Here is a 23,350-nt window from a genome sequence, read left to right on the forward strand (position 1 = left end):
GGGCTCGGTAAGTGGGCACCACTACCAACCCCAAGGTTGGCAGTTCCGGACCCATTTTCCTTGCTGAAAAGGTATTTCGAGTAAGAGAAAACACAGGTGCAACATGAGGACTTTGATCCTCCCAGCTTGAGGGGGCCCTTGGTGCCAGCCCCAGCAGACTGGGGGACTCCTGGGGACTGAACGCCACATTTCTCCTCAAGAGCAGGGTCAGACCTCTCATCCTCTCTTCCCCAGAGGCCCAGCACAGTGTCTGGCACACAGAGGACTCTAGAAACACCTCTAATCGCTCCGGTTCTCTTATCCAAAATGATATACACTAGGGCCAAGCTCTGGAAGCTACCAGAGATGAAATACTAAGAAATCATAATCACCCCAGATTTGATTTCATGTTTAAGGGACACTCTAAATTTCAGAGGTGCCTCTCATTGCACATCTAAGAATAAAGACCTCGGTGGGATCTGTGTGTGGGGCTGGGAGGCATTTTCCCCTTATTTTCCCTCAAGAAACCAAGCTGACAAGGAGTTCTTATTGCCTGATATAACAACGGTGATGAGCACGTGTGTCCCGGGACAGCTCGGTGCTTTATACCCTCTCATTCATCTTCCCACCACCATACATGGTAGGCACGGTTATCATTGCTCTCATTTTGCACATGAGGAATCTGAGGCTTAGGAATTGACTTGTTCGAGGTCACACCACCTGAATCCAGGACTGCCCGCTCCAAAACCTGTGTGCCCTCCCTGACACCAGGCTGCCCTCTAGCGTACCAGGTCCATCCAAGCATGAGTGGGCCTGGCCAGCGCATCTGGCTGAGGGCGGTGCAGAAGCTCCACGGGGGCCTCAGCAGGAACCCTCCCCCACCCTCCAGCATTCTGAACCTGGTTCTTCATTTCTGGAGACGCAATTTCAGTTCTGTCCCGGGCATGGCTCTTTTCAGAGTACCAGTCGCCAATCAGCACCTTTCCTAACGGACCTGGAACATCTGAGTATGGGGTTCAGGGACCCTTGCCAGAGAAGCTGAAATGCCTGGGCAGGCAGAAGGACTGGTACCAAAGGCAACTGTGGAGATCCGCAGTGCCCCGGCGCCCATCCTTCCTCATTGCCCTCCCTTCCACCCTGGCCTGGCTGATTCCTGACAACACAGCTAGAAAGAGCCCGTGTCTTTAAATAACTTCATACTTTCCTCTTTTCTTGGAAAAGCGGCTCTTCAGAGAAAGCCTGCAAGCTGCAAACCGGGTGCATTCCCGCTAGGCTGCCACCATCAGAGCAGGAGCTCGCTGGCCCAGCCAGACCTCCAGGCCACCCGCCAGGAAGTCCCGCTGCTCCGCATGCAGGAAGACTGGGGGGTCCTGTGATGTGGCCCCAGCAGTGCCAGCCGGGGTGGGGACGGGAGAGCTGCCACTCACCTGGAAGAGCCCGTGGTGGTGAACCACCCCATCCTGCGTGTGGAGGAGGGAGAGCAGGGAGTACTCGGTGTGCAACAGCATCTTGCCTTGCCTCTCCTCTTGGCTTTCTATTCCTTGGTCGCCCCTCTCCTCAAGTGTAAGGATCTTTAGGAAGGCACACACACAAAAACAAAACCCCACAACCCTTACTTTTCCAAGCAGACTGACTAGAACAGGAGGAGCAGGGTTTCACATCCTCCCACGCAACCCTGGCACACGCACACCCACACGTGCGTGGACGAAGTGAAACGGTCTTTCCCAATGTGACAGCAAAATGACATAAGCACAGACAGAGCTCCCCGGGAAGAAGTGCACTGCTCTTGTTCACAAGTGGTGCAGAAGAAGGTGGGAGGAGGGAGAAGCCGGGCTGGTAGAATGTCCCGGGGGCCCCCAGCCCCTCACGCCTGGTGCCTCACTTACCTTCAGCTGATAGAAGTCATCCGTGCCATCTTTCCTCGCCAAACACTGCACGATGCTTGGCACTGGTGAGTTGCCCAGACGGGGACCTATGGCACAGACAGCCGCTGGCTTACTTCTCAGTAGCCTTGTCTACCATGGCACCGTGGGGCGCCGTGCCACCACGTGGGCTTTTGGCTGGATCTTCTCTCCTGGAGGGCACCGAACTCAGGGTCTCCCCTCCAAAACTGGAGCAGTGTGTGTGCATCTGCCTGAGTACACCTGGCTTTTCCAGGCACACTTCTCAAGAGGGGCTCTCAACACGGGGCGCATGCTGGAATCTCCGAGGAGTATGTGTTAAAGCAGAGATCCCAGCTGCACCCTGGGCCCTCTGAATCAGCAACTCCAGGGTGAGGAGCCAGGAAACTGTCCCTTTAACAGGTTCCCCTGGCGGTCTGATACAGCCACGTATCAGCTTTGGGGAACTTCTGTACTCTTAGAGATGCACGCGGCTTGATGTCCTGTGACAGCACCCAGAGCTTTCAGAGCATAAATCAGGTAATGTCACGGTGTCAATGCACTAAAAACCCTTAACAGCACTCCACTGCTTTTCATGTGCAATCAAAATTCCTCTTTTTGGCCTCCAAGGTCTTGCATGATTTGGTTCCTGTCCAGCTTTCAACTGATCACGTTTCCTCACCCCTCCTCACCATACTCCAGCTATGCTGGACTCTTCATTCCTGAGATGTTAAGCCCTTCCCTGCTTCTGGGCCTTTGCACCTGCTGTTCCTTCTGTCTGGAATGCTTTTCCCCTGCTTTTCACATGGCTGCTCCTTCTTATCCTTGGCTATCAGAGCAACTGTCACTTCCTCATACAGAACCTTCCTTGTCTACACTCTCTCTAGACCCTTCTTCCTCTCACACCATCTTGTTTACTTCCTTCAAGGCCCTTACCCCTCCCCCCCACCCCCATGATGATCTCGTATGTTGTTTACTCTCGGTTTCTTTTTCTAACTAGAATGTTAAGTTCTGTGAGGGCAGGAACTTGTCTTTTTTTTTTTTTTAACTTAATGGTCTTTATTTTTAGCTTTAGAGTGTGTTTCTCTGTGTCTCCAACCAACTGTCCTGCCCAATGCCCAATTCTTTTTTTTGGCCGCACCCTGCAGCATGCAGGGTTTTAGTAGTTCCTCAACCAGGGATCAAACCCGCGCCCCCTGAAGTGGAAGCGTGGAGCCCCAACCACTGGACCGCCACGAAACTCCCCAGGAACTTGTCTGTCTTAATCACTGCTGCGTCCCTGACAAATAGCACAGGCCCAGCAGGTAGCAGGCTCCATGAACTGTTTGCTGAGTGACTGGAACTGGAACTATCCTGTACTCGTAAGTCCAAGATGCTGTCCCAAAGCAAAAGTCACACCCAGTCTCTGGCTGCTAGGAGAGCTGGGGTCCTCAGAGCCCAAATCACCTGCAACCCTACACATGCAGTCTAGACTTGCTGGGCTTCGAACTTCATGCAGAAAGGCCCCGCTGCTCCTCCAGACCACTGGGAACACCCAGTTCTACAGGATTTCGGGGCCAAATCTGTAAGAAGTTTGCAGCTGTACCAAGCACTTTGTGAACTTAGCTGTGCCCTCCAAGAATGGTCCAAGAAGTGCCCTGGACGATGTACCCTGGGTTCTACGGCAGCTTGTCTGCTTCCTGTGGGTGATGTCCTGGGGCCACACATAGGATTCTCTGGGGGAAGAGGCAGTCTATCTCTCAGCTGACATTAATCTAAGGCTGGCGCGGCTACAACAGAAACAACTCTTGGTGCAGAGCGACCTTCCCCTCTCATCAACAGACTCCATTTAAAGTGGCCGAGGGTTGGTCAGGCTCCCACGCTGGGGTGTTCGAGGCGCTGCACCCTGCGTGTCTGCAGGTCACACTGTGCTGCCCCGGCACCCCACTCACCCGGCCGTCAGAGGCTTACCCAGGATGAACGGTCCAGCTCTCTTTGCATTATTTCCAGAAATCCCACTTCCTAGAGCCTTCGCCCTGGCCGACGTTTCCCCAGCTCCTCTGTCTGATGCTCTCCGCTTCATTCTCAGCTCTAGACGAGACAGAAAAGAGCCTTCTCACTGAGCAAGTCAGCGAGTTTCCTTACGCTAACCCAGCCTGCGAGTCTGACTTGAGGACGCATCACACAGCTGCCGCTGCCACCTCCTCCCCCTCCCAGAGGAGCGTGGAAGGTTCTCGATAACAAAGGACCACGGCTCCTTTACTGGGGATTAATTAGGGGCTCAAGCGGGATGCACTGGCTACAGAGGTGGGCAGCTGGCCCACCTCAAAGGGACCAGTCAAATGCAGACAGAAGGACACAGAGTTTTGTGCAGGTGCCAACTGGGGTCCCCTGAGACAGACAGCTGGCCCTGGAGCGACTGTTCCCAAAGTGAGGCCTTCTCCCCAAATACCCCTTTCCCCTAAAAGGGAAGGGGACACAGGAGCCAGATTCTAGAAGACGTTAACCTCTAGACCTGGATTTAAACAAAACAAAAAGGAGTTGCTCCTTTCAGCTCTCTACAGTTCACACCTCGGGAAGGCAGTGTGCTGGAGGTGGGGCGAGGAAAGACACGTACACAGAGGAGCTCCACACACGGAGGGCAGAGGGTCATAGGGATGCCCGGGGAAGGCCAGCTGCCCAATCCCAAGGCCTCTGGCCCACAGTGGGTGCAGGGGCTCAGGGAAAACTTCCCTGAGGAGGTGATACTGGAGTGGGCCAGGCAACAGGCAAGGTCATTCCAGGCAGAGGGGCCTGGGTGAGCAAACGTATGTAGTAAGAAACGGCATGTAAGCAACTAACTCCAAGTAGTCTGTGTCGCTGGAGTGTACAGGGAGTGGTGATAGGTGACCCACAGAGGGGAGCAAAGGCCAGATCTAGGGGACCTGATGGCCACGTCAGGAGTGTAGACTTTACCCTTGCACAGGGGGCTTGGGAAACACTGAACCCTAAGCTTCTATATTTTTTTCTTTTTATAAAAGTAATTGGCATTTCCTGCAGAAACATTAGAAAATACAGACATGCAAAAGTAAGCAAATAAGGTACCCATAATCTTAATATTCAAGCAGACTTTCCTGTGTGTGTGTGTGTGTGTGTGTGTGTGTGTGTGTGTGTGTGTGTGCTTAGTTCTCGTTGTTACAAAAATTCAGACCACGCTATGATACCATTTCCAAGCCTCCTTTCCTCCCACCTAAAATATATTATGAGGGTGAATTTTATGGTATGTGAAACATATCTCAATAAAGCCGTAAAAAAACAAAACAAAAAAACATTATTAATGTCCTTGCACGGCAATATTCTTTTGTAGCAAGAATTTGTAGCGTCACTTGAAATAGCTACAGTCTCCTTGGTAAGAAGATAGCATGATTTATCAGACCACACCCCTATTCATGGACATCGAGATTCTTCCCACTTTTTATATTTTTTATTAGCAGTTATGCACACACATCTTGGCACACTTGCCTCTCTCCCTCAGGATAAACTCCAAGAAATGGAACTACAGGGTCAAATGGGGCACACATTTTTAAAGGTGTGTGACATACACTGCCAGGTTGCTCTCAGGAAGGCTGTGCCAATTTATATATTGATACCATCAGCAGTGTGAGAGAGTAAGTCCCAGAACCTGCACCAGGAATGAGTATTTTTAAAAGCTGCTGATTTGATGAGTAATAAAAAGTATATCATTGGTTAATTTCATAATTCCTTAATTATTCATGAAGTTGGACTTGTTTTACATGCTTACTAGCTATATGTATTATTTCTTTTATGAATTTCCAGTTCACATTCTTTTTCTATTTTTTTTACTGCTTTGTGTGTATTAGTCTTAGTGATTTTTTAGGAGCTCTTTATATATTAAGGCTATAACTGACAGAGGATGTAGCTTTTCTTAATCTTTTAACTTTTTTTTTAATTAAAAACGACTAAATGTCTATGTAGTCAAATAGTCTTCTTTTCCTTTAGTTTGTTTTTGCTCTTATGCCTAGAAGGTGTCCCTACTATGATAACAGGTGTGTATTCGCTAGTTAGCTTATAACTTCATATGCTGCCATTCTGGCCCTTATTCTAAACCCCAGGAGACTGACTCCATGCAGTGAACTCGAAAGTAGGAGAGATGGCCTGATGCCCTTCTAGTCCAATCTACCAGGTTTGACTCCCATCAAGCCCTAATTTGTCTTCAGAGCTGTGCCACCGAGGAGCAGACCCATGATTTCATCCTGAGAGTAACTAGGATCAGGTACCTCTGTAGGCCCTGACAGTCCCCAGACAGAGCAGAAGCCATGGTTAGGCTCAGCTGTGACTTCTGCCAAAGAGGCTCATGCCGGAAGTAGATTCAGTCATTCACACAAAAGCAGGGAAGAACACAACTGTTTCTAGAAAAATCCTAAAAAGCTCAGCAGTAATGTGTCTAGAACAGTGTTTCCACTCTTTGCCTGGCTAACTTCTACGCATCCTTCTCAATGTGAATGTCACTTCCTCAGAGAAGCCTTCTTGACATTCCCAACACCAATGGGTCATAGTCTCACTCGGTATCCTGTAATTTTCATTCACAGCACTTTCCATATTTTGTGATTATGTATTTATTTGTGTGCTTATATGCTTAATGTCCTTTCCCCACTAGTAGACTAAAAATCCCTCAGAACTAGAAAAAAAGAAAAAAAATTACATAAAACCATTACCCCCAGTGCCTGGCCCAGCAGATACTCTATGAATGGCTGGACGCCTTCCCTCCAGTTGCTGATGGTTCCTATTGGGTCAGCAGCCCTGTGCTGCAGCTGCCCTGCCCTGGTAGATGGGTTGATTTCATTACCATTCTGGTGCTGTTCTCTGCCTTCCCTGGAGCGCTAAGACTCCTCTCTCTTCCCAGTTCCTAGGAGAGCACCACGTGGTGTCACCGTACCTGTGTAGACGCTGCCTAGGTGCCCACGCACAGGCATGGTCTAGACAGCAGTTTGCCGGGAGCAGCTGCAGCACAGACAGTGAGGGGGCTCAGCCTGACCCCACCCACCCCACTAAGGATTCAACTCAAGCAAATGGCATGGGAGTTGCTCCAAAATGTAGGCAGACAGAAGGATGAGAGCAGATGGGCAGGGAGAGGGAAAAGATGCTGGCAGGTGAAGTGGCAGCAAGGCTGTTTCCCTTCCTGAACATCCCTTCACGCCGCCAGAGCTGGTGAAGGCGATGCAAGCAGTGTGAGGAGGCAGTTCTGGGCAACTGGAAGTTGCTGCGGGCTCGCGGGTGGGATGAGCAAAGACAAGCCCCTCCTGTCCCCCCAAATCATCCTGATGTGTCCCCCTCCAGAGACACACCTTCAAATGGCCCATAGATGCTCCCACGGGGACTGCTCTGAGGGATCCTGGCTTCCCAGTGAGATCTGTGATGTGGAAGCTCTGGCTACCCTGGTTTCAGAAGGGCTTGGGGCCAGGCCCCTCCAGAGATGCTGGTCCTCAGGCTGGGGTGAAGGGCCCTGGCCCAGCCTGGCTAAGGGGAAGCCATCTGCCTGGTGTCTCCTGGGCCCACAGCTCAGCTTGCCAGGAACTCAGCAAGCCTGGTTTACAAGTCTCTGGAAATTTAAATCTGGCTACTATTCCACGTGCTGTCCTCCCAAGTCAACGCCAGTTTCTTTAGAACCTGGATTCAACAGGAGGCTCAGTGAGGCAACAGTGGGTGTGAGGGGTGAGGCCAGGAGGGAGGCATCCCCGCCCGCAGGCTGCGCTCCTCCACCCTGCAAGCAGGAGATTCCCTTTGCTTGGCCCAACCTGGGGAGCAAGTCGTGGGCCTCTGCTCTGTGTCTGCCATCACAGCATGCCCAGAGGAGAGGATGCTGGCCCTACCCTGTCAGTTTGCTGTTAAGGTCATCCTGCCCCAAAGCGGCTGGGCGATGTGAGCCCAGCTCTCCCAGAAGGAAACGAAGGCGGGGCCATCAGCACCACATAAGGTTCTAAGGCCCATCGTGCCCAGTCCGGTGCTGTAGTGTGACAGGGTACAGGACAGTTGGGCAGGGCAGAGCTAGGCAGGGCACCCTATAGCAGGGTATGGTTCAACACGGTAGACATATCACCAACCCCCAAAGGAGGTGGGCTGCAAAGAGAGAGGGTACTGAGGCATTCCCGGCTCAGTCTGAAAGCCTGGCTGTAGCCTGACTGAAGGCTCAGTCTGAAGCCTGGTCAAGGCAAGGAGGGGCCCACTACTCGCACCCAGAAGCATGCCCACAGGCCTCCACACAGGAGGAGATGTGCGGGCCCAGGCGGCAGACACTCACAAGCGCAGAGCCAGCGTGAGCCCCCAGCCCCCAAACACGAGGGGCAGCATGGGGCCTGCACACACGCGCAGAGAGTTCTGCACTCATTCTCGCTGTAGGCTTCCTGCTGCAACCTCGGGGTTCCTGGAGAGATGGGTGACCTTGCAAAGCGAACAAGTGCAGGCAGAGTGCAAGGGCGGTCCCCGCAAGGAGCAAGCAGCAGACCCTGGCCCGGTGCGCTACGTCTGTGTATGTGTGTGATGACACCACAGCTGGTAGCCACGATTTGTCAGCAGCTTCCAATGCCTGCTAGGAGCCTAAGGACTTGTCCACACTGCAGGGTCAGGCTGAGCTGATGGTGTCAGGATTCAAGCTGTCCCTGTCAGCAGTCCCTATCCCCACCCCCATGTTTCCTGGCTCTGTGAAAACAAAACAAGTAAAAAGGTCCTGAGCTGTGTAGGCCTCTGTCTTCTGGACTTTATCTCTGGTAGTGTCTACCGAAGGCAGGGACCTCGCCCCTCTGTCCAGCCCACCCGGCACGCGGAAATGAGCACAGATGCTCCCACCCATCCCTGGCCTCAGTCCTATCTGCCACACAGGAGTTAAGGGTCTGTGTGGCCAGACCCGCACCAGGCCCCAGGAGGGAGGTAGAAAGGGGTCTCTGTCCATAGGACACTCAGGCAGCAGAACGATGTGGTCAGAACAATGCGTCTCGGTCTTTCCCATGCCACAGTACAGACAGAAACATCTGTACAGCACTTGGGGGTGAAAGGCCTGGGGACACCAGCTGTCCTCTGCTTAGCCCAGTCACTCTTGGGCTAAAGGGATCACCATCTTGACCTGCATAACCCATACTGGCTGGGAAGCTCGGAGTCAGAGCAAGGGCTCTGGAGTAAGCCAAACCTGGTTGCAAGCCCAGCACCATGCCATCACTTAACAATGATGAGATCTCAGATGAGATACTTATTCTGTACCTACACAACCCAGAGTACAGCATCCACCTTACAAGGCTGGTCTAAGGATTAAGTGAGATAACCCATGCGAAAGAGCTAGCAAGAGTACCTACTGGCATATCATAGGCCACAATGTGATAAACTGTGCTTTTATTAGCCTAAACACAGTAGCTTTGAATTTTTCTTCCTGCCCAAGGAGAAAGGGATAGTTAGGCACTGACTCGGGGTGGGGGGCAGAAGGAGGACGGTAACCAGACTAAAGGCTTAAGAGATCTTGAACCTGCCATCTGTCTGCTGGCCTGAGACTACAGGCGGGGTGGGGGTGGGGGTGGGTGGCCTGATGGCCAGCCTGAGTAACATGTTCAACTGGGCGTGGGGAGGACAGGAGGCCTGGGGGTTGGCTGAGCTGCTGAGGAGGAAGAGGGGTGCTGGGCAGTACCAGGTATAATTCTGTAGTGGAGGGCAGAGTACAGTTGTTTTGCGGGTCAAGGGGAGGGCCTGTTCTTTCAGGCAGAGGCACGCAGCATCTCATCCTCTTGTTCTGTTCACTGGTTTATGGGGGAGCAGAGGCTGGAGCACCAGCTGGCAACTATCAACTCAAGGCGCAGTAAGGGACGGTCCAGGATGATGGGGCCAGACCAAAAGGGTCCTTCATCATGATCAAGTTGGGGGGCAGCGAGGAGTCTGCAACTAAGACCTAGTGCCTCTAGTCCAGGATCTCTTGCAGAGGATTGTGGGAGGGGGACAGAGCACACATACCGGGCTGTAAAACTTCTACTATCAAAGGATACAACTCTGGGTATGTGCATTTGTCAAAATGACTGAACTGTTAAAGGACCTGTGAAATTCACCATGTGTAAATATACCTCAATTAAAAAAAAAAACAAGCTGCAACCTTAACCAAATAATCAAAGTTATATCACTAATAACAGAACAAACTGACATCATGTCACTCCTGATATGATGCAACCTCAGTTAAGTTATTTATTTGTTTTTTGCCAAAAATGCATAACCTCAATCTGATCATGAGACAAACTAAAATTGAGGGACATTCAACAGAACAGGCCTGTATGCTTCAAAAACATCAATGTCAGATAGTTAAAGAAAGGCTGAAGAACTAGTCTCACTTAATGGAGATTGAAGACGGGACGAGTAAATGAAATGGGTGATCCTGGGAGGAAGAAGTTATACAGAACATGCCTGGACAATTGGCAGAATCTGAATATGGACTGTATATTAGATAATACGATCTTAAATTTCCTGAATTTGAAAACTGCATTGTGGTTATACAGAAGAATGTCCTTGTTCTTAGGTGACAGATGCTAAAGTGCTTAGAGGTGAAGGGTCATGATGTTTGCAATTTACTCTCAGGTGCCCGGAGACAGAAGAGAAAGTGCAACCTGCTGGAACCACTCCCAAGACCCTGGAGGAATCTGTTGTCCGGATTTACAGGTTCATAGGGATTTCTTGTGGGTACACAGCTCACAGTGGCAAAATCTGGAATCTCATACTTGTTGGGCGGAGCCAGCCTGGCGCGAACAGGAGTTCAGTTTTGAACGCCCCCCTTTCTCCAGGCCGAACACTGCGCTAAAGGAATGCGGGGAAAAAGAAATGAGGTCTTTGTGCAATCTCCAGGTCTGCCACCTGGTGGCGTCTTTCTATAGCGCGTCTTCTTCACAGGGTTTCTCTCTGCACGCGCTGCAAGATGGTGGGGCACTGCTCTTCACCAGGCTGGTCAGGAAGGATGCAGGAGCAACTCCATCAGAAGACCCCCACCTCAGCTGCCTGTGGAACTGGGGCTGGACAAACATGCCAGCAGGCTACTCTTTCTCCTCTGCTCGGGGACCTGGGCCTGCAGTACCTCCATCTGTCTCTGCTGTGGGGGTCCTCCACTGCTTCCTGTGGTCTTTAAGAAGAAACCCAAACTCCTCAGTGAGCCTGGCCAGACCCAGGCTACCTATCCAGCTTCACTGCCCTTATATGCCCCATAAATCCAGCCACACCAAACGACTCACAGTTCCCTGAGTGCGCCATAAACACGCTTGCCCTGACCTCCTCTCCCTGGTTGGCTGGTCCTTCTCCCTCGGTCCTCACTGGTGTCACCTTCTGCAGCAGGTCCTTTTCTCCTCCGGCTCCCAGAGCACATTCTGTCCACTCCTACCGTGCCGTAGCCATTGTCTGACTCCCCTGTCCCCACCACTCTCCAGGCTGAGCAACCCCAGTTCATCTCTGCTTCCCTGCACCCACCCAGTGCCTGGCAAACTGCTGAATGAGAAAACAGAGAGTGTAGAACTGTCTGTTCTGCACCCAGAAGGCACTAAAGCCCACATTGGGGCAGGGGACACAGAGGACCCATCGAGAAGCCAGGCGCTGGATCGGGACCCAGAAGAAAGTACGGATGGTCCACCAGCCTGTGACAGGAGCCAGACTCCAAGACCAGAGAGACAGGGGGTCACAGCTGTAGGTAACTGGGCTGCAGTGGTGCTGGGAATAGTCTGTCCAGGAAAAGTCCCAGGTCAGAAATGCCTGGATGCCCGGGGCGGGGCGGTTCTGGGCTGATAGCCAGGGGTTGTGCTTAGACAGTGTTGGCTGCGGGAGGGCAACCTCCCCGAGGAATGAAACCCATTCGCAGCATGCCTGCAGCCTCGGACCAACCCCTCACTCACTGGCGAGGGGACAGACCAGCCCCCTTTCTGCTGAGTCCAGCAAAAAAATCTGCTTTCCTGCAGCAAAGTGTGGGAGTGTGTGAGTGACAGCCTGGCCTGCCCCTCACACCAGGGACAGGTCCTCTGGGCCATTCTAGGTTTGTAGTGTGAAGGTCCTTCTGCTGGTCAGAAAAATTCCTGCCACTCGTTTCCCTCAGACCTTCTGGCCCAGCTATGCATTTAGCTGACTACACCTGGAAAGAAACAGCGGGACTGGGGGCGTGAGATCTCAACACACGATGCAGCCAAGACGATCTGTGGTGCCGCAGAGGCTGGGTTACTGAGACCCCCTCCCACCAGACCACAAGGCAGTGTACCCCACCCCTCCCTGACGCAAGCACTCGGGGAGCCACCCTCACTGCACCTCAATACTCACATGTATGTGCTGCCACTAGTGGCTCAGCTTCCCTACAGGCTTGCTCTTCATCCACAAAGTCAACCCGGGGAACCAAGAGAAATTCGCAGCCCATGGAACCAGGCGTTTCAAACCATGGACCAGCTACCCAAATGCCAGTTGGGAGCGCAAGATGGATTCTGGGGTCAGGTAGGCCTGGGTTCAAACTTCAGCTTCCATCACTCACTAGCTTTACGACCCAGAACTGGTCACCTACCCTCTGTGAGAGTCGTTTACTCTCCATGGGCCTCAGTTTCATCATCTGTAAAAGAGGGGTGTCTCGAGGTCTCTGCTGGATGAAAGGCGAGCGTTCCCCACTCCTTGCTGAGGTAACCTCCCTGGTGACAAGTCTCTCCAGGTGTATACCTTTTAAACTAGCATTTGATGGACACCTACTGCTTGCCAGGAACCGTTCATTCTTAGTGTTTCCTAGATTTTCTTTAATTCTCACAACTTTATAAAGTAAAGATTTCCCCCTTTTTTTGGTCTGCTGACAAGCCAAAGCCTAGAGGCCCTGGCCCAGCTGACTGGGCCAGAGGAGGCTGCCTGTGGCCTGTTCTCTTCTACTCCTGCTGGCTGGCTAGAAGGCGGCTCTGTTTAAGGGCTTTTCCTTTGAGTTTGAATGACAGCCATCCCTGAAGCAGGCATGGACCCTCTCCCTGGGAGCCTGAAGGCCGCAAGCAATCTCCCTAGGAACCCACTGGAAGCCATGTGCTTCCGTGCTCAGGATGGATGCTGGGGGGATGGGGAGGTGGATTCGTAAACCCTCAGCTTTAGCCAGGACTCCCTGATGACAAAGATTCATGCATGTGCTGTCATCTCCACTGTTCCAAAACAGAGTGATGATTTTGTTCATTTTAAAATGCAGGATATGTATAGCTCCAATCTGTCAGGAATACATACCATCACATCCTTCTCTAAACGCTTGCCTTGGGGGTGACAGGTGAACTGGCTGCTACTAACCGGAGCTCCTCTCTTGCCCGGGATGAACCTCACCCCCGGAAGGCTGCTGTGCTGGGTGTGTGGGAGAGTACCTGCAGCGCCAGAGAGGAAGTGACTCAGCCCAGTGGGAAGTGGGAGGGGCGGCCAGACTGAGGGCCCAGTGGCCAGCCTGCTCCCCCTCAGCACATCCGCACCAGACCCATCTAGAGCTCGGAGGTCCAACTCTAGTCTCCTCCAGAAGGCAAGATTCACACACAAGGAGATTACATAATCAGTGATGTCCCTCTTCACCCCCTGCCCTGAGCAAGCCCCACTGGGCTCCTCCGTGGCCTCCATGAAGGCTGAGGGGAGAGACGGGGAGGGGAGTGGCCCTGAAGACCCCGGGCTGGGAGGATGTATCCCGGAGTGATCCTGGGAGAATTGGCTCCAGGGCTGTGCACACAGAGGTGGACCTGGAGGCCCCTCTGGGGAAAAGATAAACAGAGTAAGAAACCAGTCCCTGGGACGGGGTAAAGGGCTTCAGCAGCAGCTTTTCTGAGAGCCCGCAGAGAGAATCCAGGGCAGCATCGCCAGCCCTGCCACTAGCTCACCCCTCCCAAGGGCCTCCGGAAGCAGCTGATGTGACAACAAATAACCCGTCACTGTGTGTGGGTGTTGGAAGAGGAAGGGACAGACTTAATAGCTCTTTCTCAGGCTGTGCTGCCCTGGTGTCTCCTATTTAGAGAAGTAGCCAGGGGAAGCGGCCAATACCCTGGCTGGGAGACCTTCCCGGTGGTCCCTCAGCTCTGTGGGGGGGGCCTCCTGCCATGTGCAATGATGGGAGACTGAGTCACTGACAGCCCTCCCCTGTCGTGCCAGCCTGCCCTGCAACAAAGGGGACCCCTTCTCAGCTCAAACCATCAGTTATTGCTCTGTTATTGCTTTGCTCAGTGGGAACAAGGCCCGCCACAGGTCCCTCGTGGAATTCAGGTTCTTTTTGTTTTTAACATTTCCTTATTTATTTGGCTGCACCGGGTCTTAGTTGCGGCACTCGGGATCTTTTTTTTTTTTTTTAAGTTGTGGTATGCGAGAACTTTAGTTGCGGCTTGTGGGATCTAGTTCCCTGACCAGGGATCGAAGCTGGGCCCCCTGCACTGGGAGCATGGAGCGTTAGCCACTGGACCACCAGGGAAGTCCCGAATTCAGGTTCTTGACACCCAAGATGGCCCAAGTCAGGCAAGGAGAAAGCAGCAAGTGACTAAAGAAGGGCTGGCTGAGCCTGAGAGCACCTTCGTGTCCTACACATGTGTCTCTCTGCTCCACGGGGTCCTCACCCAGAGGAGAGGGACAGTGTTGTACCTGCCCAGGGTTCCCTGAGGACTGCGGGGAGCCAGCGTGTGGGAGGCACTAGGTAAATGTTACGTTTCCTTCCTTCCGCCTCAGATTTCCAGAGCGACAGAGGGGAAAGCCTGGGCCAGGGCCAGGTTCATGTGATTCTCCTTCTTTATATGGTTTTTAACAGCCAAAGTCACTACAATCATCCCGTGAGAAAGGTAATTTGGATTGGGGCCAGCAAACTACCCTTCTTTAACTGCCTCTATCAAAAATGAAATTCAATTAAATTTCACAGCCTTGTGAGTGAACAATACAGTTCACTTTCTGCACTTTTACTGAATGCTGCGGGCTGTGGCTGCTTGGTGGGCAAGATTACAGAGGCAGACAGCAGGCTTTGCCACCTGAGTGGCCCTCAGTGGGCCGTTCAGACAAGTGGACCCACACGAGGGCCTCACCTGCTCTGAGGTGCTGAGGCCAGCCACGAGCCACCCCTGGGTGGGTGAGAGCATGCTTGCCTGTGTCTCTCCAGAGGGTGAGCTCCTGGGGGCAGGGCCTGGGGCCTTGATCGCTTCAGAATCCCCTGCCCAGGCCCCACAGGTGTGCAGAAGACAAGGGGAAACCACAGCCAGCAAAGCAGAAGAAAATGCCTTTGCCCCGGGCCCAGCACATCCAGTTCTGGGGATTTATCCTCCAGGTTCACTCACACAAGTTCACCAAGATGAATGTGCTCAACAAGGGTCCCTGGAGAGCCCTGGGTAGCAGGAAAAAACACAAAGACAAAACCACAAATATCAAAACGCACACACATCTCCCCCCGACAGGAAACAATCTAAATGTCCGCCAAGAGAGGACTGGTTCACTCCATCATGGTACGTCCAGACGGGGGACTACTACGCAGCCTTGAAGACTAGGCCCACACCTGCTGGTAGATGAAGGTGTCTAGGATACGTTACATTAAAAAAAGCAAACTGCAGGGGACTTCCCTGGTGGCGCAGTAGTTAAGAAACCGGCTGCCAATGCAGGGGACACGGGTTCGAGCCCTGGTCTGGGAAGATCCCACAAGCCGCAGAGCAACTGAGCCTGTGCACCACAACTACTGAGCCTGTGCTCTAGGGCCCGCAAGCCAAAACCACCACTGAGCCCACGTGCTACAACTACTAAAGCCCGCGCTCCTAGAGCCCGTGCTCCACAAGAGAAGCCACCACAATGAGAAGCCCATGCACTGCAATGAAGAGTAGCCCCCACTCGCTACAACTAGAGAAAGCCTGCGCGCAGCAATGAAGACCCAACGCAGCCATAAATAAATAAATAAATTTATGAAAAAGCAAAAGCAAACTGCAGTACTATTTGTATAAGATGATCCCATTTGGGTAAAAAAAAAAAAAAAAGATGATTATACACATCTTGAATATGCATAGGAAATTTCTAGAAGAAACTTAACAGTGGATACCTCCAGGTAATAGAACTAGGGGCCCAAAGGAGATGGAGAGTTTTATTTTATATTCTTCTATATTGTTTACCTGTTTCATTGTAGGCTACTATAATAATTTTGAAAAATCTAAAAAAGTTTCTGAGCCCATTAGAATTATTAAGAGTGGTAATGGAATCAGGGGAGGCTGGTCTTAGGGAAGGCACACTTGAGGGAGTATGGCATGTGAATGCCCCGAACGTGTGGGCCTGCATGTTGATGCAAGGCTGCATCAGGAGAGTGGGGGACAGAAGGGACAAACCGCCACTCCAGGTACACTGAAACTCTCTCAGGTAACTTGTAAACTTGCCTGTAAGGAACTTCCTGTTCACCACCCGGTTTCTATAAAGGCTGGGAAGACCATCAAACTGTTCAAACTGGAGACCTGGAAGCTGGTTCATAACACCTCTTCCGGGACACTCAGGCCCACCAGCAAAGAGCTCACCTAGGCCTCACCGGAGCCAGCCCCTGGGTCCTGACTGCGGGCCAGGCACCAGGCCGAACCTGCCACAGACAATAACACCTTGTGTTTAATCCTCATTACTACTTTGGAGGAAACTGGGTTTGGAGATAGGAAGTGATTTCTTCAAGGTCACTCAGCTAGCAAGTGGCAGAACTGGCTTCTGAAGCCAGGTCCGATCTGAGCCTTAAGTGCTGGGCGACATGGCTGAAGGTCTCCTTACCTACTACTCACGGGGCAGGAGGGGAAGGACTTGTCTCCAGGCAGTGGCAGTTTCCATTCTTCTAGGAAAAAAGAAGGGACTGCTTCAGCTTTGTCAAGGTCCCTTCCAGCTCTACGGCTTTATTCCATGTGGCCTGGGCTTCCTGGGGCCAGAGCCTGGCCAGGATGGGGGAATGGGATGGCATGGGCTCTAGGGTCACGCGAGTGTGGGCTGGAAATCCGGCTCTGCCCTTGCTGGCTGAGGGTTCCTTAACCCCTCAGTGTCCGACGGTTCTCTGTAAAACAGAGTCAAGCCCTCCTTCCTTAGATTGTGAGAAGGCCTCAATACATATAGCAGAGTACTTAGCAAAGGACATGGAAGGTGGTGGGGATCCTTCTTTTGCGGCTGGTTTCCTTCCTGTTCCTTCAGGAGGGACCACCTTGGGAGCGGAATTGGAGGAGAACACAGCCATGGAAGTCACACAAACGTGGTAATGCCAGGGGCTCTATGTCTACTACAAAAAGGGGCAGGATTCCTGCTCTTCCAAAGGTGGCAATGCCAGCAGTGGGGCTCCAAAAGTCCCACAGGATTTTGGGCTATGCCAGTCCCAAGGTCTCCCAGGAGGCTTAACCAAGCCTCTCCCCAGAGGCACCTGCTATCCCCTGATCACACCCCAAACCAGCTCTGCCCTAAACCCAAAGACAGGCGCCAGGCACACCAGTCCTGCTCTTGCCGGTTCCCTCTGCCATGTCCAGGCTACTTTCTCTTCCGTCTGGACCCTTGGGTCACAGACTCCCTAAAGCCACAAGATCCTTGGTCTCTTTTGCCAAGGAGGTGATGGTCTGTAAACAGATGTAGAGGGGACAGCTTCATCCTAAATGACAAGGGCCCTTCTCAGTTTCTCTGGTGCTTTCCAACAACTAGAGTTTCTTTGAAACCATCAGACCTGTAGATTGCTGGCCTGTGTAAGCTCTAGGGAACCCCAACTCACACCAAGACAGACTGCCAAGAGCCAGAAAAGGGTGACCGCCACTGGGGTCCTCAGTGCCCCTTGGGAAGAGGGATGTCAACCCAAAAGTGTATCTTTGCTTGCTGAGGGAAAATCAGGCTTCTCCAGTTCATTAAAAGGGGGCCAAGAAATTACTTTAAAAATAATGAACATGAAGGATACTCTTTGAAGCAGCAACTCCTCTTGGAATTTATCCTGCAGATACCTGAGGTGGGAAAAACCACACATACGCAGATAGTCACTTCAGCTTTGTTTGGAGAGCAAAAGGCCGAAAATAACCTAAGTTCATCAGCAGAGAGTCTGTCGAATAAATTACACAAACAATGACACAATATTGCCAGAAATGACCCAGACGTGCATGAGACAAAGTGGAAACATCTCTAAGACAGTAAGTAGATCAAAGCAAGCAACACCATCCTTTCCCTTCTCGGATATTGATTACAGATCCCGAGAGGAGATGCGGGGCTGCTATGGGCCCGGGGCCACCTTCAAGGCCACAGTCTCACCTGAGCAGGTGGAGGAGGAAGAAATGCCCTTGTCTCAGGCCACTTTCTCTTCTACCTTCTTTACACCACACATGCAGGGACAAATCCTGCAAAAATCTCCCCAATTCCAAAGGGCCTGTTTGAAGTCCCATCTACCAGCACATCCCTCTCTGCAGCCCAGTCTGATTCAGGCCTAGCTCTGCACTCCCGTAGAGCTCACGGGGATAAGGGCAGAAAGGCAGCTCCCTCTCACTTCCCTGATGGTTCTGAGTGAGTCCCAGGTGGCCTGGGGCAGACATCTCTCCTTCTGGAGAAGAGGGACTGAGTTGGCTGACCCAGCCTCTGGAGTAAATCCAACCTCAAGGTCTCTTTCTAGATAAGATCTCCCCAGGAGCACTGGGAACGGCCATGTCTCCCCTGAGGGCATGCTGCTGTCCAGGACCCATCACTTGCGGAATCAGTGTGGACGGCACCCGACTGAAGGGCTGCCCTTTAGGGCCATCTGAGGGCTGCGGAAGCCACAGAAGTTTTGCAGACTCAGCCACTTGAGTTTCTGAAATACTGAAGAAGTTCACCTTCCTGGGCAAATCTGGGCAGGGGGAAGATGAAGGAAGGGAAGCTGCCCTTTTCCCAGGCGCTGACGCAGGCAAAACCAGAGAGAAGCCTGGCCCGAAGCTGGACAGAGTGCCACAGACTTTGCAACTGACCCTCTCCCATGAGAGGGCTTACTGAATGGAGCTGGCGGATTTCACTGGCCATTATCTTCTGCCGTCTCTACATCTGCGCTATCGTTCACTCTGTCAGCCAAATCGGGAAGCTCGAGGTCACCTGCCATCATTGTTCCTCCCTCAATCATCACTGCCAAACACTCCCGGAGTCCAGTTGATTTCCCCCAAAACAGCTCTGATCTATGCCCTTCCTCCGCATCCCAAATGCCTCTACCCTGATCCAGGCCCCCACCAGCCCTTACTTTGATTACTGCAAAAGCCTCCTACAGAGACTCCAGACTTGTTCTATCCCCAGTCCATCCCCCACCGCCAGCCAGAGGGCTCCTGGCAAGATGCAGGTCTAACGGTGTTTCCTCCCTTAAACCAAAGCATCCCATCACCAACAGAATAGGAAGTTCAAGCATCTTAGCACTGATGCTTGCCTCTCCAGCACGTCCTAAAGCCAGGTCCCTTCACGCCCTGCGCCAGAACCTCTTGTGGTTCCTACAGTGTGCACACACACCAGCCTGCGTCCATGCCTGTGCCTTGCTGCTCCCCTGCCTGGAGTGCTTCATGAACCCTCAGAAAGCTCTATTCATGCTTCAAGATTCAATTTTCATCAAGATCCAGCTCAGGTTCTAAGGGCTCTCCAAAGTTCTCCCCAGTCACCTCCCCAACCCCCAGGAGAATCACTCCTTCATCTCACTCCATTACATGCTGCACAGACTCCTATGAGACACTCACCAAACTCTATGCAAATGTCAGTTGGTTAGAAGCCTGCCTGGTCCCTGTTAGACCACAAGCTCCGCCAGGGCAGGGCGTGCCTCGCCATTCTCATTCTGCACCTGGCACCCAGCACATCCTCAGCCACGCTTGGGAGCTCATGTGTGTGGAACAGGGGTTCCGGATTTTAAGTCACCACACACATCAATGTGTGCTTCCTGATGGTACTAATTCAAATAACAGACTAGGGTCACTAACAGGGACACACATGGAACAAACTCGAAATACTTTTTCTCCTAGTATACTTTAAAACATGATTTTTTTTTTTCCCTCAGCAGTCCTACTTCTATTTTAAAAAATGGTTCTTTTAAAGAGCTGAGCTGAATCATCTGCATGGCTCCCATACAGACTCGGTAAATTCCCCACAGATTTCTTTTTTGGAGAGAATACAATAAAATTCTGTGGTCTTGTGATCCCTCAGGACATTTCTGACAGCTCAATGGGACACAGTTTTAGTTGCCATTAACTGCTTCAACTAATTCTTAGAAGTCCTTTCCTGCAGCCTGCAGCAGCAGCTAACATTTACCAAGCATTTCTTACTCAGTGTGCGCTAAACGCCCAACCTGCAACATCTTACTGAATCCTCACAACTGCCCTCAGACGAGAAAGCTGGGAACCGAAGAATAAGTAACCTCTACTGACTGGCAGGGCTGGGATCTGAACTGAGATTCTGTCTGACAGCAGAACCAAATAGGCTCTTAGCCACTACAATCTGCTGCCTTTTCCCAAAAGGCCAAATTAAAAGCCCCAGGGAGCAACTGACCTTACAACTGACCTGAGAGGACAGCCTCACCAGCCCAGCTGCTCGAGTGACCTGCAATCTCAGGAAGAGAGGGGCACATGTGCCAGGCACTTCTGGGGCAAGCAGAGCTGCCCAGGGCAATGCAGGGAGCTTGTCACCTGCCACCAGTTGCATGCAGTGCTGTCTCGGCAAAGATCCCCCACCCCACGCCATCTCTCTTCTCTCAGAGGCCTGCAGTAGCCTCTGAAGAGGTCTCCAGTGCTTTAATCTCTCCTCTCTTCTCCCTTCCCTCCTGCTGAGGCTCCAGAGAGAGCATTCTAAAACACAAGTCTAATCACGACACTCCTCTGCTTAAAACCTCTTCACTTGCTCCCCACTGCCCTTGGTACAAAGTCCCAAATTGTTAATGTGGCAGTCCCCTGTCAACCTGTACTGCTTCACCTGGCACCAGGTTGCCTTTCATACCACCATACTGAACAATGTGAGGTTTCTGGAAAAACTCTGAGTTGACATGTCTAAGTGAAGTACCTTGCCCCTTTGTTCTCACCTGGCTGAGCCTTCCCATCCTTCTAGACACAGCTCCACCATCATCACTGCTTCCAAGCCTCCCCAAAACCTCCCCCCACCCTGCCCAACTCAGGCTGAGCTAGAAGCTTCCTTCCCTGGGCTCCCACAGCCCTCTGTTCCTGCTGTTACTAGTTTTTCAAGACTACGTTTCAACTATTCATTCACAGGTCAGTCTCCCTTAACCAGACTGTGAGCTCCTTGAAATAAGAATAAGAATAGCTAACATTTACTGAACTCTTATTACGTGGCAGACATGGTTCTATGTGTTTTACATGTGTTAACTTTTTAAATCTTCACAACAACTCTATGTTATCACCCCTGTTTTATAGCTGAGAACACTGAGGTACAGAGAGGTTAAACAATGTGCCCAAGGTCACACAGCTACAAAGCTGCAGAGCTAGAATTTGAACTCAGGAATTCTGGCTCCAAAGCCCACTCTTAACCTCTATAATATAGGGTACTTGCCTCTCCAGGCAAGGACATTGCTGCTGTCATGTGGGGGAATGAATGAATGAACGAACGAGGGCTATCTCCACTCTGTCTAGATCTAAGGGACAAACAACTGGCACAGCAGGGCCACCAAGCACTGGCCCAGCTCACAAGCACTGTTTACAAACAGGGGTTCTTTGGGCCTGACGACTACATATCCTGCTCTTCCTTATCTCATGCAAAGCTAAGTCAAGAGGGAAGGCGCCCAGCCCAGAGTGACTACCCTCTTCTTCACTGCTCTCAAAACCAAGCAAAGCCAACCGGTTTCCTCCAGTGACTTAATACAGAGCAAAGTCTATCTTGACAGCGAAGGCGGCTGTCATCTCTTTCTTCCGCCAACAAACGGGGATCAAACCTAGGAAGCGGGGGTGGCTGAGTACTCGGCGTCGGGAATCCCGATGCCCCCATCTACTGGCTGGAAGGTGGTGCCAAGCGGCGTGGGAATGGGAGGGCCTGAGAGGGCACAGCAGGTGAAACAGTGACCATAGCAGCAGGCTCTCTCCTTGGAAAAGGCCGGCCAAACGTAGCACCGGCAAGCAGAGAGCTCTGACCCGCACCTGAACACCTCCCGGGATTCGAAAATTCCCCAGCAGCGATGGTGCCCGTGCCAACGGGTGAGGGCTCCTGGAGGAAGCCCGGGCTGGTCCTATCTGGGGACTCGTTTCAACTTTCATGTCACTCTCGGGATCAGGAGGGCAGCGTGGAGAGGCAGAGGGTGTCTCTTGGGAAAAACCTGGCTGGTTCAAATCCGGCGCCTTCACTGACTGGCCGAGTGACTCCTGGCAAGGCTGGCAGTGCCACCTCCCAGGGCTGCGGCGGGACCGAGACTCCCCGCAGCCACCGGGTACCCGGCGCGCAGGAGCCCCCGCCCCCGCCGCCCGAGAAGGGCAGACCACAGCGGAGGACGGCACAGTCGCTGTTGCCATTTCTGTCGCAGCCGGACGGCCTCAGGCTGTCACCCCGGTCCCCGCGCTACAGCCGCTGAGGCCCACCCCACCAACCCGCACCCCCGGCCCGGCTCCCCGCTCCCGGACCCCTGCCCTCACCTTCCCCCGGTGCTCAGCGCTGCTCGCCCATAGTCCGTAGCCCGGAGCCGGGGCTGCTCAGCGCTCCGTCCCGGGGGGCCGGGGCCGGTCCAGGGGCGTGGGAGCCGCTCACCGTCGCCTCCCGGTGCAGCCGCCCGAGCCTCCGCCGCCGCTGCCGCCGCCTCCCTCCATGGCTGCGGCGCCGCCACCTGACAACGGAAGTGACGCACCGCCCCCTCCTCCCGGACGAGCTGCATCCCCGCCCCTTGCTCGTATCTACAGCCCACGGCGCAGGGATTGGGAGCCATCTTGACAATGGGCGGAAGCCTTCAGGCAAGAGGCCAGAATCCGATTGAGGATTGGTTCAGGGTAGGGTCCGAGCCGATATCTGGGAAACTATTGGACAAAGAGAACTTAAGGGGCGGTACTTACTGCTTAGCTATTTCTGCGGTGAGGTGGGGCCGGAGGCACCGCCCCCGCCCCTACTCCACTGAGCCTCGCGTGCCCTACCCTCGCCCTCCCGGGTCTGGAGATGTCTGCAGCAGTTGAAAGGTCGGCCAGTTGTAGTATATTTCTCAGAAAAGTGGCTCTTCCTTGACCCCCATTTCTCTCTTTCTGGAGCTTTGTGCGGCGAGCGCTGCCGTGAGGCTCAATCAATGATAGGAATTCCTGTCATAGCCCTCACAATTCATTTCCCTCTGGGGCCCTCGCTTTTGTAGAAACCACGCTTCAGTCTGAAGATCCCTAGAGTCTCGACCAGGGAGGTTAACAGTGAAGAGTTCCTGTTAGCGATTCCAGCCACCTAACCTCAGCCCCTCCTGCTGCGGTTTCGGTCCCTTTCTCCTCCTCCTCCAGCAACCACGCCCTCCATGAATCAGCTTCTTGCACCAGCAGATGAGCCCTTTAAAGGGATTGCATCAGGCTGGTGACTCACTGGGGCCCTCTGAGAGCCTGGCTTCCCTCCGCTGGCATGCAGGAGCAGCTAGAAGG

At 52.7% G+C, this 23,350-nt stretch overlaps 1 protein-coding gene across 5 annotated transcripts in view; it reads right to left on the reverse strand.

Moving 5' to 3' along the window:
* The window catches only part of STK40 (serine/threonine kinase 40), a 38,269-nt gene extending 15,457 nt beyond the window's left edge, over window positions 1-22,812 (reverse strand). For 2 of the 5 annotated variants that reach the window (XR_009520442.1, XM_060019422.1), the window contains exons 1-4: window positions 22,382-22,556; window positions 3,810-3,929; window positions 1,866-1,951; window positions 1,407-1,550 (exon numbers count right to left, since the gene is read on the reverse strand). Coding sequence is in view for 4 of the 5 variants with exons in the window: in XM_060019422.1 (XP_059875405.1) it covers window positions 1,407-1,550; window positions 1,866-1,951; window positions 3,810-3,921 (342 nt within the window). In the remaining variant the exon portion in view is untranslated. Of the gene's footprint in view, window positions 1-1,406; window positions 1,551-1,865; window positions 1,952-3,809; window positions 3,930-13,070; window positions 13,089-16,574; window positions 17,434-22,381; window positions 22,557-22,792 lie in introns of those variants that run through there. The other 3 variants (XM_060019439.1, XM_060019430.1, XM_060019448.1) reach the window with 3 other exon arrangements.
* Window positions 22,813-23,350: the final 538 nt, after the last annotated feature.

Source organism: Delphinus delphis, chromosome 1 (assembly GCF_949987515.2).
Source record: "Delphinus delphis chromosome 1, mDelDel1.2, whole genome shotgun sequence".
Lineage (NCBI taxonomy): Eukaryota > Metazoa > Chordata > Mammalia > Artiodactyla > Delphinidae > Delphinus > Delphinus delphis.